The 18,347-nt window shown below is 36.0% G+C and overlaps 1 protein-coding gene across 1 annotated transcript in view; it reads right to left on the minus strand.

The window, feature by feature from the left end:
• The window catches only part of Diaph3 (diaphanous related formin 3), a 449,417-nt gene that overhangs the window by 189,912 nt on the left and 241,158 nt on the right, over positions 1–18,347 (minus strand). The window contains exon 21 of the mRNA XM_028758331.1: positions 14,605–14,844. Coding sequence (XP_028614164.1) covers positions 14,605–14,844 — 240 coding nt within the window. The remainder of the gene's footprint in view (positions 1–14,604; positions 14,845–18,347) is intronic.

Genomic DNA, 18,347 nt, shown 5'->3' on the forward strand with positions numbered 1-18,347 from the left:
AGGAATAAGTGGTTTTACTAATTTTTGGATCTTTGAAGGTTTGACAGGTAGAATGGTATGAATACTGGGTTAAAAGATGTCCTGGCATGAGTCTCTATCACCAGAGTCCTCATTCAAGCAACAAACAAAGCACTCCTGTTGTGTCAAAATTGAATACAGAGCTGGAGACTTTAGTGTAAGGGTGCAGGGCAATACTGCTTACTTTCCAACAATTTTCCCACTTTAGACTGAGTCATTGTGTGAGTGTGAGTGCATGTGTATGTGTGTGTTTCTTCTATTTTTTTCTTTCTTTTTTTCATTATGGTTTTTGTTGTTCTGTGTGTGTGTGTGTGTGTGTGTGTGTGTGTGCATGCGCGCATGTGAGTGTGCACACAACTATCTGTTTTCTAACAAGATAAAAAGAAAGGGAACTGAGTTGGGTGAGCTGGGTCATAGGTGGGAAGGACCAGAAAGGACTGGTGTGTATGTATGTGTGTATGGGGGAGAGGCTGTGAGTGAATTGTAAAAAAAAAAATATTTTTAATAAAAATAAATAAATATAAAACAAACAAACCAAAGTACCCAAAGGAAGTCACTACAAGACAGTAGAAAGCATAGCTTCTAAGTGATCATAAATAAAAGAAAAAGTACTGGAGAACCTTGGCTAGTCATCTGACAGCTCTGCATGAATGCACATATGAAAGTCTCAAATACAAACCTGTACTATTGAATAAGTAGGTCAAAGGGGTGCTTCTGGGCTGAGAATGCACTGCAATGGTAGAAACCTTGCTTAGTGTATTTACAGCATGGGCACATACATGCACAGACATGCACAGGCACACACACATACCACCACCAACAAGAATGTTCCTCATATATCTTCCAAAATGCACACTGAGCCTATTATTTAAACTACCTTCTTAGGAAGGCACAGACACTTCACAATAACCCAAACAAGTGTTTCTTTTGAAAGGTTCCATTATGATTCGAATTGCCACTCCCATAAATGGACACCTCTTAATGGGAGGCATGCTCTTAGTAAGTTAGTAGCCCAAGGTAAGTTATTGGACCTCACTTTACACATTAAAGTTTTACACTATAAAACAGAGCCAAATAGTTTCAAAAGGAACTCTAAATTCACTTTCTAATCCAAACTCAGTAAGCATACATTAGAACGGATTCAAAGTGGTCTTAGAGAAACAGGAAAATCTAATCCAAACAAGTAGGATACAAATAAGGAGACACAAATATACTCTGTTGAAAAGTCGATTATATATGCTTGGGTCGATTTAAACTTTCCAGTCCTTTGTGTTAAGACATATCATATCCCACAAACCTTAATCTGATATACAGCAATCCTTGTAACTCTTTTCTATTCATAGTATCATTTTCAGAAGTTAAACCCAGCTCAAACTCAGCAAACTTTCACTTATTTATGAGCTGCATAAAAACATTATTCCCATTTTAAAAAATTGGTCTTGTACCTACGCTCGGTTGTTTGAATGTAGTGTATGTTAGTAACCACTTGGGCAAATTGTTCCTCTGTGACTCTGAGCCATGAGCTATTACCTCCGTCCTTCCATACTGTATTTCCTCAGGAGAAAATGACTGACATCCAGAGCAGAATCTGATTAAAAGAAATGTTATTGATCTCTATAATTTGCAGAGGCTTTATAAAGTTTTCCATACATTCTTATGATATAGCTATTCATCCAGTAGCCACTAAGATTAATATTTTAAGAAATCTATGATAAAACTATAATCCACTGGACCAATCTCAAACTTTATCCATGATTGGTGAGAATCAAGATTTCAATAGAGTAGAATATGTGCAAGTATTTATGTGAAACATTGGTTGCTTGGATGCAATATAATGCTAACACAACAAAGCCAACGGTTTCATGGGTCATCATATCTAAAGCAAGTCACATAGTGGGAAAAATCTAGTATCAGACAGGATAGTCACTGAATGCTAAAAAGAAACCCAGGCCAACCATCTCCTCTTAACTGTTACTTAGTAATTTTGAGACTTAAAGAAATCACTCAACACTTCCAGATTGATTTGAAACTACCTTAGTAAATGAAGGCTTGGCTAAGAGGCACCTGTTGCATGTCCCAGACAGCCATGGTGTCCCTCCTCCCTAAAGGACTGCACTCTCTCACAAATCACAGGAAGGTACAAAATTTAAAGTGAAGCTTTAAAGAAAACACAAAACCATAACAAAGCACATTTAGAAAAATCTTATCTACTACTGCTATGAATTTTAAATTTTTGACAAACATTAACAACAAACGACACACTGTTTTTAGTAACCACTTTGTAATCAGTGATTGAGTTACAAGTAAAATCGAGAGACAGTGCTAATTTTGTTGAAATGAAAAATAACTTAAGCACACTCTGTAATGCTATTTCTTGGAAAGAAAATGAAATTTCATTCAGAATCTTATTCATATTAAAATAGCTTATTTAAATCTTAGCACACATTTCTTGACAGTATTTCCTTCTATATGATTGTCAAGAGACTTATCTGACAGATAATAATCATCATTGTTAAATAGAATTCCTTACTCATGGATTGTTTCTTTAACATACATTAAATGTGGCATAGATGTCAAATAAACAAAAAGATGGATGGAGTTTCTCTAACCACTCTGTTCATTCCAGACAAAATAATGGTAAAAGCAAGCCCCATAATAAATCATGGTCTGGTTGTCAATCTGCAGTGCAACTCCCTTGCAGTGCCAATGCAAGGTTTTGGAACATTTTAAAGGTACTCAAAACAAATTTGGATGACATTTAAAAAATATTTTATTGTTTTAGTGACAAGGGGGAAAAACTGTAAGACCAAAAACATATATTTTCTTATAGATCTTAAGGAGAAAACCCTATAGCAGCTTACTCACTGAATAAAAATGTATTATCTTAAGAATGTGACACTAACAACTCCTCTGGCCATAATGTTGCTAATATTTAAATGTACATCAAGACAAAATGTCTGAGTAGAGTTTATAGACCATGGTGAATGCTTTAAACACAACTCAAGTCCTAACCTTAGAATGATGCAATGAACAATCTAGAATAATGTAATATTAACACAGAGGACAATATTATGAATTAGTATTTGTCAATTATTCTGAGGCATGAACTACCCAAATTATACCCCACAAAACTATACTGGGTAGCAAGCATCCACCAGCATATGTAGAAGAACTCAGTATTACGACCATTATTTATGGGACAAAACAAATTTGGAGAGACCAAGTGACTTATGCAAATCATTCCTTCTGCCTAGAGAGCATGAATGGGTCATATGTGTGTGTGTCTCAGCCACTGTAAAATACAATGGTTCAAACAATGTGCTTTAAAACACAGTGGATGGAAACAAGAGCAAAACAGCAAAAAAGCATAAAAAACAACAGAAAGGTTCAATGTCTGTTCACTCTATTCCTACCCCCCAGACCTCTATAAGCTGACACCCTCCTCTCGGTCACTTCTAGCTGCAAGAATAAGTTCTTATTTCCGATGCTTTGTTTACAACTGAAAACAAAGCAAAACAACAACACTTGTCACCTCACATACCATTAAATAAAACTACTGCTTATGGATGTCTAAAAGACAATTTGCTAGTAAATTCAGTCTTCTGCACGTGAGGGAAAGATATCCACACATTTTAAGCAGACATATAGGATCTTATTTTAATTTCATATTTCATCTCTTTCCCTTTGTAAAATAAAGTTTGTTGAGGATGGATTAAATGGCATCATGAAAAATAAATTCCATGGGAAGAACACTGAGGAAAGACACATTCCTCAAGAACTTCAAAAACTCAAACACTGCAACTAAAGTATTACATAACAGTTACTATTTTCTGATACAATGTTATATTACATAGAAAATGAATTACTGTGCTCATGTAGTTTCCATGTTAAATATGAAATCTCCAATATGAATTGTGAAAGCATCCTTATGGATATTTTAACAAATTTTAAAAGATTTTACTGTCTAAACAATGCTACTTCTTAAAATTGTTTAATGGTATGTATCTTTTAATCTAACTCTATTAAATTAGTTATTCATAGAATAATCAAAATCATCAATATACATGGAATAAACAAATTAATTTTAAATTAAAGTAGGTCTTAAGGTTTACATTAACAGATAAGTTTTCAATTTAAATAATAAATTCCACACACCCTTGACACATGGATTCTTATTAGCACTGTCCACAAATATGGTACAGTATCATAAATGAAGTGCTAACACTTATACCTCTTGCTAGATAGGAAAAGACTTGCTTTAGGCATTCCCAGTTAGTTACGTAATTCTGTATTTGCTTAAACAATATTTTATAGCCATTAATAGAATATCTTCTAAAATAGTTTTTAAAACTTAAAAATATACTATCCTCTGTTTATCCTCGCCTTCTTCCTTTTCCTTAGAAACACAGTAAACATTCCTTTTGATTGTTCATGTAATTTTAATTTACAGAATGCTACATACCTGAACATATAGCACAAGGACTTCTAAGACTGGTTTCTTTCATTTAATGCTTATTATGACTTAAGAAACAAGTATGCATGTAAGAATGCATATTTGTTTACTGCTCTACAACATTCTGCAGTACAACTATGCCTGATAGTCAAGTCATTCAGCTACTCAAGGACATCTTGGTTTTTGTCATGTTTGGGAATTTTAAACAAGATTCTGTAAATACTTGTGTGTAGGCTTTGATGTGGATGTTTTTTTCAAAATCTCTGGGTAAATACTTATGACTGTGATTACTGACTAATTTGTAGAATGTATTATATTATACAAAGTTGTGCAGTGGTAGAGCACACCTTTAATACAAGAACTATGAGAGGCAGAGGCAGAGTGATTTCTGAGTTCAAGGCCAACCTGGTCTACAGAGGGGGTTCAGGACAAGTAGGGTTACACAGAAACTGTTGTCTCAGGGGAAAAGAAAAAGAAAACACAAACACACACACACACACACACAATTTGCTGACAACTCTGTTCCAGGGTTTAGGTGGGTCATCAACCTCCCTCCACATATATGTACATATGTATATTCTCCTTCCCTCCCTCCCTCCCTCCCTCCTTCCGTCCTTCCCTCCCTCCCCTCCCCTTCCCTCCCCTTCCCTCCCCCCCTCCTCTGTCTCTCTCTCTCTCGGCATATATACCAGTTTTCCAAAATAGGTGTACCACTTTTGATTTCCATTAAAAATGCCGGAGGTTTCCTCCCCAGTTTTTGGTGTTATACTGCTTTGCTTTTAGCTAGTATAGTAGGTACATAGTGGTATCTTGTCATTTTAATTGACAGCTTTAGTGACCTGTTATTTGGTACAGTAGAGTAGCAGAAAAACTATTTTCTTCAGGTCCCACGTAATTTGGAGAATTAAATTAGCAAAAGACACACAAATAGAAAAATACATAAACATCATATGGCACAAGTCCTCACAAACAATTCGAGGAGGAGGGAAGGTCAGTTATTTATATACTGTGTATAGTTGTTTCCAAAGGACTGAAAAAGTGTCTCCTCGAGGCCTGGGAAGTTCACAAGGCTAAGCACAAGAAACTTAAAAGACTTAGGATGAAAAGGAAGAAGAGAGGAAGGACGAAGGGCCAGAGGTGAGGAGAGTAAATGAGGGAGAGGAGGGAAATAGGGGGTTAGAGAGGAGAGGGAGCAGAGGAGGGGGAGAAGGGAGGGAGGGGTGAAGACCCACCTAAACCCTTCTACAATAGTGCAGGCAAGTTGTGCAGAGAATTTCAGGGAAGTAGCTTTCATGAGACATCACCACAGTTGTACTGTGACTGGGAGCTTTTAAGTGATGCAGCTGCCTAAATAATCCCAATAAAGTCAAATATTCAGTGGCTAGACTTGGGTAGAATTGTTCCTTTCATGTGTTGTTAAACTACTTCAAGTGAAAAGACATTTACTTACATCTGCATAGGAAATGTCAACATCAGATATATTAGTCACAGCAGTGGGTTGCAAAGAAGCAGCCAATGATGAGGGAAGTTTCTAAACACTAGACTGTTAACAAGGCCTGTGGAGAACTGTTTCTACCTAACACCCTTGAAGAAGATGGCTTACAGTCTTTATTAAAAGTAGATCAATGTTCAAGTGAGAGATTTCTTTTGGTTTTTAAGAGACAGCTACTTTTGTTAAGCATTTAACAAAACAATGTTACTAATGTATTGAGTATACAAGAGGATTTAGATAGGCATTTGGAACATCTGATTGATACTCTGTATCTTATTCTAATTATTGGAAGGAGGTTCAGAGTTTAAGAGTAAGGAGCTATCTTGAGTGTCATGCCAAATACCAAGGGCATTTTTTACTTCTAAATATTGGTGTTAATTATAAACTTTACAATGACAGTCAATAATTAGGAAAAAGTGTAAAAACAACTTGCAGTGTATTTGGCATAATTCTAACACCTATTTGGATGTTTTAACTTTGCATAGTGAGATAATGAATTTAAAGAATGCTGCTCTGCTGAGCTTTGATGCTGCAGATAGTGCTGATAAAATTAACCATGGCCTGAGGTCAGTATTTCCATTTTGGTCAAGCTTCAAGAATGTCATATATACCTTAATCATGCTAGCCCTCGTTGTCCTGAGAATACTTTTATTCCTGTCCATCATGTTAAACATCAACATGTTGGCAACCAAATTATATGGCTTGAAACTGCAAATGGATCCCCAGACAGAGTTATTAATTTAAAAAGCTGGCAAGCCAAGGACAGGTAAGATGCTGCACAGAGCCTTACCAACCTAAAACAGAAGTGCATTGCTTTGGATAATGCATATTTCACAACAGAGAAGGAAGGCATTCTTGTCAAAATGACCTAAGACAGGCTCAGTCTTGTTTATGAAATAAAGAAGGGAGAGAGGTGAAGAGCTTTGGGGGATGCTTGACAGGAATCTGACACTAGGGTATAACAAAGAAGTAATTTCAGGCAGGGATCTAAATATTAGGCTAGATCAAAGAAGTAGGCTTCAGGCATGAAAATGACTTTGGGCTAGGACAGGGAAGTAGGCTCAGATAGTTTGGTCTTCCTGATAAGACCTTAGAAACAGTGATCTCGGGAGTGATTATAGGACTTTTTTTTTATTGCCTTGCTTGTTCTTTGACTATTTGTGTTTATTGTCTTGCTTGTTCCTTAACTACTTGTATCTACTGTATTGCTAGTTCCTCAACCTAGAACTGACCTTAATACTTGCATGTAATTAAAATGATATAAAAGTAGATTCAGGAAAGATAATAAAAAAAATAAATAAATTTTAAAAATTGAAAAAGCAAAAAACAAACAAAAAAACAATATTTACGACAAATATCTATGTGAAAGAGTTTTCATTAAATTTAATTTGTTTCTGTGAAAAATAAATAAATAAATAAGAGACAACAGAGAGGTATAAATTGTCCTTTCATAATTATTTTAGTTTTATTTTTGACTAAAATATGAATATGCCAGAATGTCTCATTTTAACAACTTCAGTACCATCTCAATTGCTTACTTGGTGTCTATACATACTCTATGAGACACAATCTATATCATCGCTCCTCCTTTGTCATAGACCAGTTAATTGTTATTTGTGTCTGTTTCTGGGCAACTATGTTCACTTTATTTAGTTTTATTTTATTTATTGCTAATCACATTATTTTGATGATAGTAGCACTATACTGAGACTTGGAAGTCAGGCCTTATCAGACTTCAGTGCGCTCATCTTCTCCAATTATGTGAGATCTTTGGCTTCCTTATAGAAACTATGGAATCACTTCTCAGTATGTATAAAGTACCTTGCTAAGGCTTTGACTGGAACACTATTTTGAACCTACAGGTCAAGTTAAAAAGGGGTGGCAACTTAAGAGCAGACTTCGTGACTGACCATGGAACTCTTCATGCTTGGTCACAAGCATCCAGTTCCCATCTATTACGTGTGGTGATTAAAAGTGCGAGGCTACTGTGGATATTTGTTATCATTTGGAGTTCTCCTCTTTTAAGATCACTTAGTAAGTTTTCCTCTGAGTGGATTTTGTCAAATACCTTTGGTATAACATTATGGTGACTTTGTTCTTGAGCCTGTTGAAACAATGAGTTGCACTGATTTTCAATGTCAAGCCAGCATAGCCTCATAGAACTAGTCAGTATTCTCTGTGCTTCCACTAGATGAGAGACAGTAGAGACAACTGGGCTTAGTTTTGGTTTTTTGTTTTGTTTTGTCTGTACTGTGTCTTTTTTGTTATAATAAAAATGTTTGCTACAATTAATCTGCTGAAACGTTCTGTTCCATGTTCTTCATCCTTTAGATGGTTAGTAATTACTGACTAAATTACTTTGATAAAGGCTTTGAGGATATTTTACTCTTCCATGTTGTGACACATCTATATTGCTATTACAGAATCAGTCATTTCATTGAAGTTACAAATTATATCCATAATATTCCTTTGTCATCCTTTTAATGTCCATGAAATCAATAATGCTAATTGATTTTATCCTCAAATGGATATACTGCAATTACTTTTTTTTACTCCTTTTACTCTTTTAGGTTGGCTAAAATTTTATTAACATCACATTTTTAAGGTGTAAGTGTGAGAATTTTGGTTATGTTGATTTTTGTATTTATTTTTTCTGTTGACTTCATATTTCATACAGTTTCTTATAGATTCTTAGAGTGTAAGAGAAGATACCAACTGATGTAGACATGCAAGGCTGAAAAATATCCACTAAATGATATTTCCATTGTACTCAAAGAATAAATTTATCTTTTTAAGAAAGGTCAGTTCCAATATAACCTCCAATGGTGATATATGAGTTCTACCTATGAATACATTTTATCATCATATTCTAAATGTAACTTATGAACAAAATTGATAGAACTATTATCATGAGAAAATAATTAGCATATTTTGCCTCTGACGCTCCCATCAAATGCTCAAACAAAAAAATTCTTGGTATATGAAAAAAAGATTAGCAAAAATCTTCTTAGAGTTATTAGGAATGGGGTATCTTTTGTAAAGTTTTCTTTTAGGAAATGTAACGGTGAAATTGAATTGAATCAGAAAGAGCAGATAGAATTAATCTTGCTTGCTAACTCTAGTGTCTGTCTGTCTGTGTGCCTATAGGAATGGTTTTGAGGATAAAGGTAGAAGAGGGTATCTGAGAGAAAGTCAGCTTTGGGGGAGGAGGAAAGCTTTATTTGAAGGCAGAGATGTCAGTATACAGGCTGTGCCTAAGCAAAGAAATCCTCTCATATTTTATTAGACGAATGTTCCTAATTTACAAGGCATTGTATCAACTGAAATAAAACAAAGGTATAAGGAGGGATACTTCTTATTAAGTCCAATTAAATATTTTTGGTGAAATAGTACAGATTACGGCATTAAAAAAGTCAAAGGGGTTCAGCATTATAAACTTCCTCACTGTCTTGTAAGTCAGCACTCTTGAGATTTAATTGGCTATATGTAAAACAAGAATGGCATTTGTTCTTTCCAACTCTTTGGCCCATAACTGCTTTACTTTCAAAGGGTGCCAAAATGTACTGGTACGATTCTGCCAATTTGATGAAAACTAAAAATCCTTCTAAAACCCTGAATGCAGATGGAACAATGGGTTTGTTTGGCAGAGATCTTTCTTAAAAATAGCTTCAGAGGAAATGAAAAAGTGACACATGAAAGTCACAATTTCACACACAGAAATCTGGAGTCCTAACCAGTGTAACTAGGACAGATATGCAAAACACAAACTGCCTGGGCTAGGCCACAGCTCTCTAACTCTTCTATGTTGACTGAAATGCTACCTGTGGGAGGCAAGGCTTTGCACAATGACTCAGGACACTGCCCTTGCTTTTCTTGTACTCTGTCTGGAATTCACAGTCTCTTCTACACTCTCCATGTTCAGCAGAGTGCTTGGATTGGCAAGAAAGAAGAGCAGCAGTTTTAGGGATTATTTCCACCACTTTGACTTAAGTTGTTTCCTTTTGTTTTTGTTTTGCTGTTGGTTTGTTTGCCTTTCCTCCTGTTTGTTGGTTGGTTATTTACGCCCAGACCATCAGTCAGGGATTTCCCACTTTGGAATACATAAGCATTGCAGAAGAGACAGAATGAATTCCAGTGTGGGCTGAGCATCACTGTCACCTGTGGATCCCATTATAAAATGCCACACAAAACATTCTGAATTAGGGGAGCTGGTGAAAAGAATAAAGCATTAGTGATATTTAAAGGGTTCTCCATGATGCAAATCAATAATCATGACTTAAATGAGAGATGCTCACAATTTTCAAGGCTGCTCACTACAGTCGATATAGACATTAAAGAAAAGGGAAATTGGATGCTTTCTTTTGAAATCATCCCCATCACAGATTGAGTGACGTTCTTTTACTTTAGGAAAGCTTAAGCTAAGAAAGAAAGTATCCAGAAGGTCATGTAGAAGATTCTGCACTAGAAAAAGAAACTAAAACTTAACTCTTCTTTGCCTGCCCTTCAGCCACTTTACTCCTCACTCCCAGGCCTACAGAACATTATGATACTTGTTCTGGTAATTTTAACATGACAGTAAACATTCTTCTGTTTTCACATAGACAAGAGAAAATCCCCTACAAGAGATAGAGTGGATAAAGTGGAATCAAAAGTGTATTTTTCCAAGAAATGAAACAAAACAAAAATTTCTTCAATGTAGGAAGTCACTTAGTTTAATAATCTAGAACAAAAATCTACAGCATCCTATAATATTGATTAGGACGTGTTATTCAGAAATCACACATCTCATTAGATATTGGTAAACATTATTAAACACATGTCAGAACCACTGTTTGCAGATTTCAACCATCTGTTCCTTAAATTTACAAGTCAAAATTATCTTATATAGTATAATGTAATGCTCAACTTTGATAATCAGTTCAATTCATTCACTAGTTAGAATGATAATTTAATTAGAAATAAAACATTTTGGCCAGGCTGGTGAGTTCTCGCAAGGAAAACTTCTTACCACTAAAGGGATAGAAATTTTACCGGTAATCATGATTTTGGTCACACAAGCATCTACCATCTATATGATGGTTTTCTAAGGAAATGGATTTATATTTTTATCATTAGCAGGACAGATAATGTGTGTGTGTGTGTGTGTGTGTGTGCGCATGTGCGTGCGTGCTTGTGTGTATGTAAAAAGTATATGAATATAAAAAAGGCCTACAACTAAGCTTTAGTTGAAGTGTAAAGCATTACTCTTTTAGGACAATTTCATGAGCAACAAACAGTTCTTCCTTTACATTCTACATCTTATTCTTTTGAACAACCAAGGCAAGTTACGCATAACACTCTTACCTAAACCAGGAACAGCATTGTCATTGAAGAATACATTTGAAAAGGTTTCTTATAGAGTATCTTACTAATTTACTAGGCCCAGAATCATATAGTTTTACTTTTATAAATAAATATACTGTATATAATGAGAATTTCAGATATAGAACAATAAAATTCATATAATTACTCAGCATGTTTGAACAGATTAAAATATTTCTTGGCTTTATCCTGTCAAATAAATAAAGAACTCCATATTCACGGGCTTATCGGGAAACCAAATGGTTTATATTCGAAGTGAAAATTTAATCACAACTGTCAAAGATCAAGCTGCTACTTCTGATAACAAACATGCGGAGATAGCATCTTATTCAATACATGCTTTCAACTTGACATGCAGGCTAATAAAAATCAAGGTGTAGTATTTATTTTGTTTCTTGTACAACAGAAATCTTCAAAGAGTGATGATCAAAAATGCCCAGTACCAATGCATGAACATAGATAACTTTTCATCCAGCGACAGATTAACTGGGTTTACAGAGTAACTGCAGTAAAACAATAACAGCGTGCATTGTTTTTGTCTAAGATTTAAAAATTACTATGCATCTATGACTGTATCTCAAGGAGAGAATGTCTGTTTTCCATTACAAAATAAATAAGACACACTATACTACTGTACTGAAACAACTTGCTTGATTGTTTAGCTATTTACTATGCGCCAGGACCTGCATTAGCCTCTTCTACATCATTAATCAGAGTCTCCTGCCCACAGCTCTTTGAGAAGGAAGGATGAAGGAGAATAGGTAGCCCACATTTGGAACATGAACCTATACTGCTAAGGTGGGAAACACAAAGTAGAAGTGACATTGTGTGCTAGTGAACAAGCCATAGTGTACTCCAGTGTCCTCTCCCCCTGGCTGCTCCATCTTCTTTGGCTTCCTTCATTTGGTAGTCTATCTTGCAACTTCTCCTTTAGCCTCTCACAGTCACCAAATCCTGTGGATGCCTCGCCAGCTATGATATTGTTCACTAGCCTAGATCTCTTTCACCTTTAAACTTCATACTGCAAGGCCACTACCTCACCTTGGAGTTCTATCATCCTGTTAGAGATAAGTGTGGAGCAGATCACCCAGAATTTTTGCTAAGTGTTCTGATAAGCTACCCTTTAAGACAGTAGGGTGAATAAAGCAGGAAAATAATAGCTATTTTTGAGCTAACACTGCAAGCACGACAGTAGAGAAAGCATCCACCAGTTGGATAAAGCACAAATAAAGAACCCATTTTTGCCCCTTTCCCTTTTCTTTACCACAACATCTTCTCTATCTTTCCTCTTACTTTGATGTCATAGATCAGGTATGACATGTCAACCAGTCACCAAATTTCTGGCACTATAGCTATGTCAATCCTCTTCCCAGTCAAGACTTCCTGAAGGGGCGGGAATGGGCTGAATATATAATATGAACATACATTCATCTGCATTGCAAATGTAGTAAATATGACTAAGGAAAGAAATAATGGCATAGAGAGTTTAAACTTGAATTAGCAAATATAAGTAGCAATATATCATCAATGGCAATTTTACTAGACAGTGCAGCTTAATCTTCTTTGTCTGCTAATAAAATTATACTCCTATGGGCTGGAGAGATGGCTCAGTGGTTAAGAGCACTCACTGCAGTTCCAGAGGTCCTGAGTTCAATTCCCAGCAACCACAAGGTGGCTCACAACCACCTGATAATCTCTTCTCGTGTGTATGAAGACAGCTACAGTGTACTCATATAAGTAAATAAATGTTTTTAAAAAAAGAAAAAAAAGAACTATGCTCCTGAACATATCTCACCATACCACCTGGCTTACAGAACTAGTGTATCTCTAGAAAACCACCACTGCAGGGCATGGCATTTAGAAACCTTTCCTGACTTCCTACTTCAGTCTTATTTTCCCCCAAATCCTGTCATATGAAGAATGCAAAGTACTAGAACAATATGTACCCACACATGCCATGCAATAAGCTTCATGACAACCTCTTTCTCTTGTTTACAATTGTTTCCAGGAGATACATACTCACTTCAAGATTCAGTATTTCCTTTCTTCTCTGAATACTTAGCCACCAATCTCTTACTACTAAGCTAGTATCTGTGGCCTAATTTGACTGCCATATGATTTTGTAAACAGCTCCATTAAAGCACTGAATCATCACAATGTGAATAAGTAAATATAAAAAGGAAACGGAAATAATTGTGGTTTACTTATAGGAAATATGAGTTCCACATATGCCTAGCAAGTGTCCATCAGCTACTTTAGCACTGTGTTCTGGTAAACCACACATCATAGGATTTTACCCTGAGTCAGCACTAAAGCCTTTGGTCTGTGTTGCAGGAAAAGTGTTACCTGCAGCAGAGAACATAACCAAATATAGAAAGCTGTGGCAATAAAAGTAAGAAAAAAAGAGGGGAAGAAAGAGTTAATGAAGCACTGATGTCCATGAAGGCCTGGGGTCAGGAAGTGTGAAGTGTGAAGTGACTCTAAAGCCACCATGTAGACGGCCACTGACCAACAGCTAAAGCTGAAGCAGATTCTCACATTCTCTACCAAGCCTGAAATAGTAAAAACTAAATCCCTTAACCAGAGAGTGCAGATGCTGTAAGGTTTCTTGCGATGTGTAACTGAGAATAACTTGTGGCAAGCACATCACTAAAGCATTATTACAGTGACACACACCCCAGAAAAGTGGTCTGTTATACAAAACACTGAATGCATTTGCTGCAAAGAAATTCAAGCTGAAAGAAACCAGGAGAAAACAATAAAGAATTATTTAAACTCACACAGTTTTTGTAATAGTTTCAACTCATCAATGAGGTCTGAAATACATGTATTTCTAATACTTTTCTTTCATATATAAAGAAATCTTATTTGTCTTTTAGTCTGCATATGAAAACAACATAGAGAAATATTTAAATACTTAAAAGCAAAAAATTCAACAATCCTAAGCAATAAACTAGATGATGGTACCTGAACTAAATAAATATAAAGCTTAATATTTTGATGTTCTATTTCACTGGTTTGAGAAAGCATAGGTTTAGGATATAATTTAGTTATTAAACAAAATCCTTCCGCTGGATTTGCAGATCAGAGAAAATTAATATTTGGATTTAGTTCAGAGGTTGAGTAAATTAGCTCAGTTCGCTCTAGGTTTGAGTTCATGGTTCATTTCAAGTTCTTGATAATGAGCCCATCAAAATAAAAATATTTAAATAATGTAATCAGGGCTGACATTTAAAAGTAAGTGTTCAGGCAAATATGTGTGTTAAAAAAACAAACTCACTTTACAGAGGGAGCTAAGGTCAAATCCGAAGGTTTGAGCATTCCGGGAGCCAGCATTCATGTAGTTTCCCATTAGCAACACAAGTTCCAGCAACTTGCTAAAGCTTTTGCTCTTCTTGATCTCTTCGCAGGCAGTGCTGACAGCCATGATGTCAGGTTTGATGTTGTTCACCTGCTCTTCAAATTGAAGCTTAAAGAGAATAGCACTGAGCCGTGGCCGGAGTCTCTTCACATTGCTCATCTGATTGAAAAGAAAATAGCAGATTTCCTTTAAAATGCATGGTATACTTCAGCACTGTACCTCGGCAAGTAATCTGGGATGATTTATTGGTATGACAGTACGGAAGAAGCAATATGTCCCCTGAAACTGATGGCAGGAAGAGAAGAGCTCTGCTTGTTTCTGTAAGGAATCCAGCCATTCTTCAAAAACAAAATTAAAAATTCAGATACGCAATGAAAAGAAAGCTTTAATGAAACAGCGAAGTTTAATTAAGCGATCAAATAAACATTAAAACAAAAAAAAGTTTTAGGAAATGTAACAACACAAAGGAAACAGACTACAAAGCAGTCACGGAATCACTAAATAATCTTTGTTCAATACTGAAATACACTGGGTCATGTTTAAAACATATTCAGAAAGGTCTAAAAAAGGTTTGTTTGCCTCAAATAGCAATTGCTGTCCTCAGAAGCCCTGCTGACTAACACTGTGTGTTAGATAGAGGGAGAGTAAATAGGTCCCAATTTGTACTAAATTGACTTTCTTCAGAAACACAGAAAGTAGAATGACTCCTGACACATACTAAATTAGCAGAATCAGAGTTAGGAAACATGGGCGTAGCAAGAAGACAGAGTAGCACAAAGCCAGAGGGCTGTCACATGCCAAGGTAACTAGGGAGACTTGGTTTTGCTGCTGAGGATACAGAAGCCTTAATGGTGAGAAAGAACAAAAGCCAGTTCTTCCTAAGTTAACACCCTCTATTCTGGTTACCCATGACGCAAAACTCCACTCAAAACCTCAGTCAGTTTGATGGTTTCCTTGATGAAATACATTAGCAATATGAGACCTTGGTAACCCTAACAAGGCAGTAATAGTAAAACTGTTGAAGTTGTTCAAGCAACAATCAAAGGAAGTTTGAGGCAAGAACAGGGAGAGAATATAAAAGGAATAGAAGAGATGAAGTTTCATGTCCAAGATCCTAAAGAAAAGGGTAAAATGTTAAATGAACCCTGTAGGAACACAGATATAATAAAAGTCAGGATTGTTCAACAAAGTATAATATGCTCATAATAATGTCATTTAAATTGTTATTTAAAATAAATAGGACTGAGAATTATTTATTTCTTGAATTAATTTTCTTTGAATGAATATCTTCAGATGAGCTAAATCCTCATACAGCTAGACATCTCATCAACAGTAACACACATAGTAATTTATCTACCGTCATGTGACATATCACATGTGTTCAATGCAATAAGCAAGCTTAGAAGAGCCAAATTAGGGCAACTAGTATGCAATTTCTGACTGGGGAAAAAAATAAAACAGAAAGCACCTTGTTTTAAAACTGAATAAAAAGAAAGTAGACTCACCAAAGGTATTTTTAATGTATTTTATAGGTTAAGCAATACAAACATATAAAATGAGAAAGGGTTACTATATTAGAAAATTAACTCCTATACATGAACTGATGATCCTTTTAGAGCTCTATCACAAAAGGTAGGGATAAACTGTGACTAGTTCTCATAACATCATTTGACTAGACTTAAAATATATTGCATGACCCCAAGCAGATTAATTTCCCAGGATTACTGTTTAATCCTGAAACACTGCAATGTTATACACCCACATATTTTGGCAGTACAGATGCTACAAATTAAATTTATTATCTTTAGGGTGCTGAAGAACAAAGAAGACTAAAATGTAGGCTGTGTGATCATGGCCACTCAAACGGTGAAGGATGACCCATGACATGTCTGCTTTTCATTGGCCCCCATTGATTATGGAAGCAGGTGTAGTCACAATGTTCTAGTGTCCGTGCAATGCAATGGTGAGGTATTACAAAATATGTTAATCCTAGCATAGATTAATGTACTATTTATGCACAAAGAGGAAGGGGAAAGAAAGGCTGGTTAAATGCCTACATTATACCACCCCAAAATATGTTAAAATTTTCCTTCTGACAAGCTAACCATATGTAGCCAACCTAAAGTAATTAATTTTCCTAGAAAAACATAACCCAGATTTGTATGACTAATGAGTGTATCTGGCACTGAGGACAGGTACTGTGAGAAGAGAAAGTCTATGATGTAATGCAGAATCAAGCACTGCATGTGCAAGAAAACCCTGACAAAGCAAAGTCACGGAAGGTAACCTAAAAAAAACCAGCAGCTGCGAGGAGGACTTTTGTTTTCATTAGATACCTGGTTCATATTGTTCTTCCCTGTAAACTTGGAGAAGTCTATATTTGGCTGCTACTAGATTTCATATCTGAAGAGAAATTACTGAGCTGAAATGGGAACTTCAGAGGTCAACCTCAGTTCCTTGGTAGCCAAGAATTCCAAGGATTTTCTAGGCCAAGTGGATTCCTAGTTTAAAGATGGGGACCACCTCAGCGCACTGGTCCAGGGTCTTGCGATTTACAATCATAAGAGTTCTTTAGCACATTATTTAAAATGAGTGCTTGTTTCTTTGGGTACACTAAATTTTAAAAAGGATGGGAGAATATCTGTATAAACTTGAAAAGCCTTTTCTGCTCCTCATCATCTCCCATCCTTTACCAACACCGAGGAGTTGCATCCTGTTCTTAGGAAACTCTCAGTCAGCTGCATAGGAAACAGGGAAGCCGGGTGCTAGACTAACACGCAGAGTGGCAATAGAAAGCCTTGGAGGTGACAAAGGATGAGAAACACAACAAGACCTCAGGAGGAAGAGGAAAGTTGAACTGCAAGCTAAACAGAATCGGAAAATCTGGGGCGGGGAAAGCTATGGTTTCATTTTATACTTAATATTATGCTTTTTGTAATATAACCTCAAAATACCCAAACCTATCATACTGACTTATAATCTGAAGATTAACATAAACATTAAAAATTGCTTTCACTTCAGTCCTATTTTTAAAAAACTTTTTAAAAAGATTCATTTTTTATTTTATGTGTGTGTTATACCAGCCTGTCTGCACCATGTACTGCAGTGCACACAGAGGCCAGGAGGGGGACTCTGATCCTGGGCAACAACAGTAAGATGGTTGCCAGCACCATGGGAAACAAAGGCGGCTTTCTGGGAGAGCAGCAAGCTAATGGACCACTGAGCCCTCTCTCTCCAACAGCAGTCCTATTTCTGAAGGCAAGGCAATACAGTTGATGCCACCATTCGTGGAGAACAACAAAGTAGACATGAGATCAAGAAAAAAAGGGTAACTTTTGTTTCACAATTGTGTTTCTTGGGCACATACAGCAGCAACACCATGAGAAGCCAATGAACCAATGAGAACAGACTAGATCCATTCCACACTGTGAGAGGAACTGAAGTCCTAGCTACTGTTCTTAGGCCACAGCTTCTCATTTAGTATTGTCTCAAACAGCAGAAGATGGAGCATCCCTTAATTTCATTACAGGGTAATTTTATTAACTATCCCATAAAGGAAAACTGAATTAATTTGTAATTTTAGTAACAACTGTGCACTACCACTCAATACAGTTCTCTTTATTGTGTCTTTTATTATAATCAGCAATTGGACTTATTAAAAA

The sequence above is a fragment of the Grammomys surdaster genome, unplaced genomic scaffold (genome assembly GCF_004785775.1).
Source record: "Grammomys surdaster isolate TR1022 unplaced genomic scaffold, NIH_TR_1.0 126189, whole genome shotgun sequence".
Classification (NCBI taxonomy): domain Eukaryota; kingdom Metazoa; phylum Chordata; class Mammalia; order Rodentia; family Muridae; genus Grammomys; species Grammomys surdaster.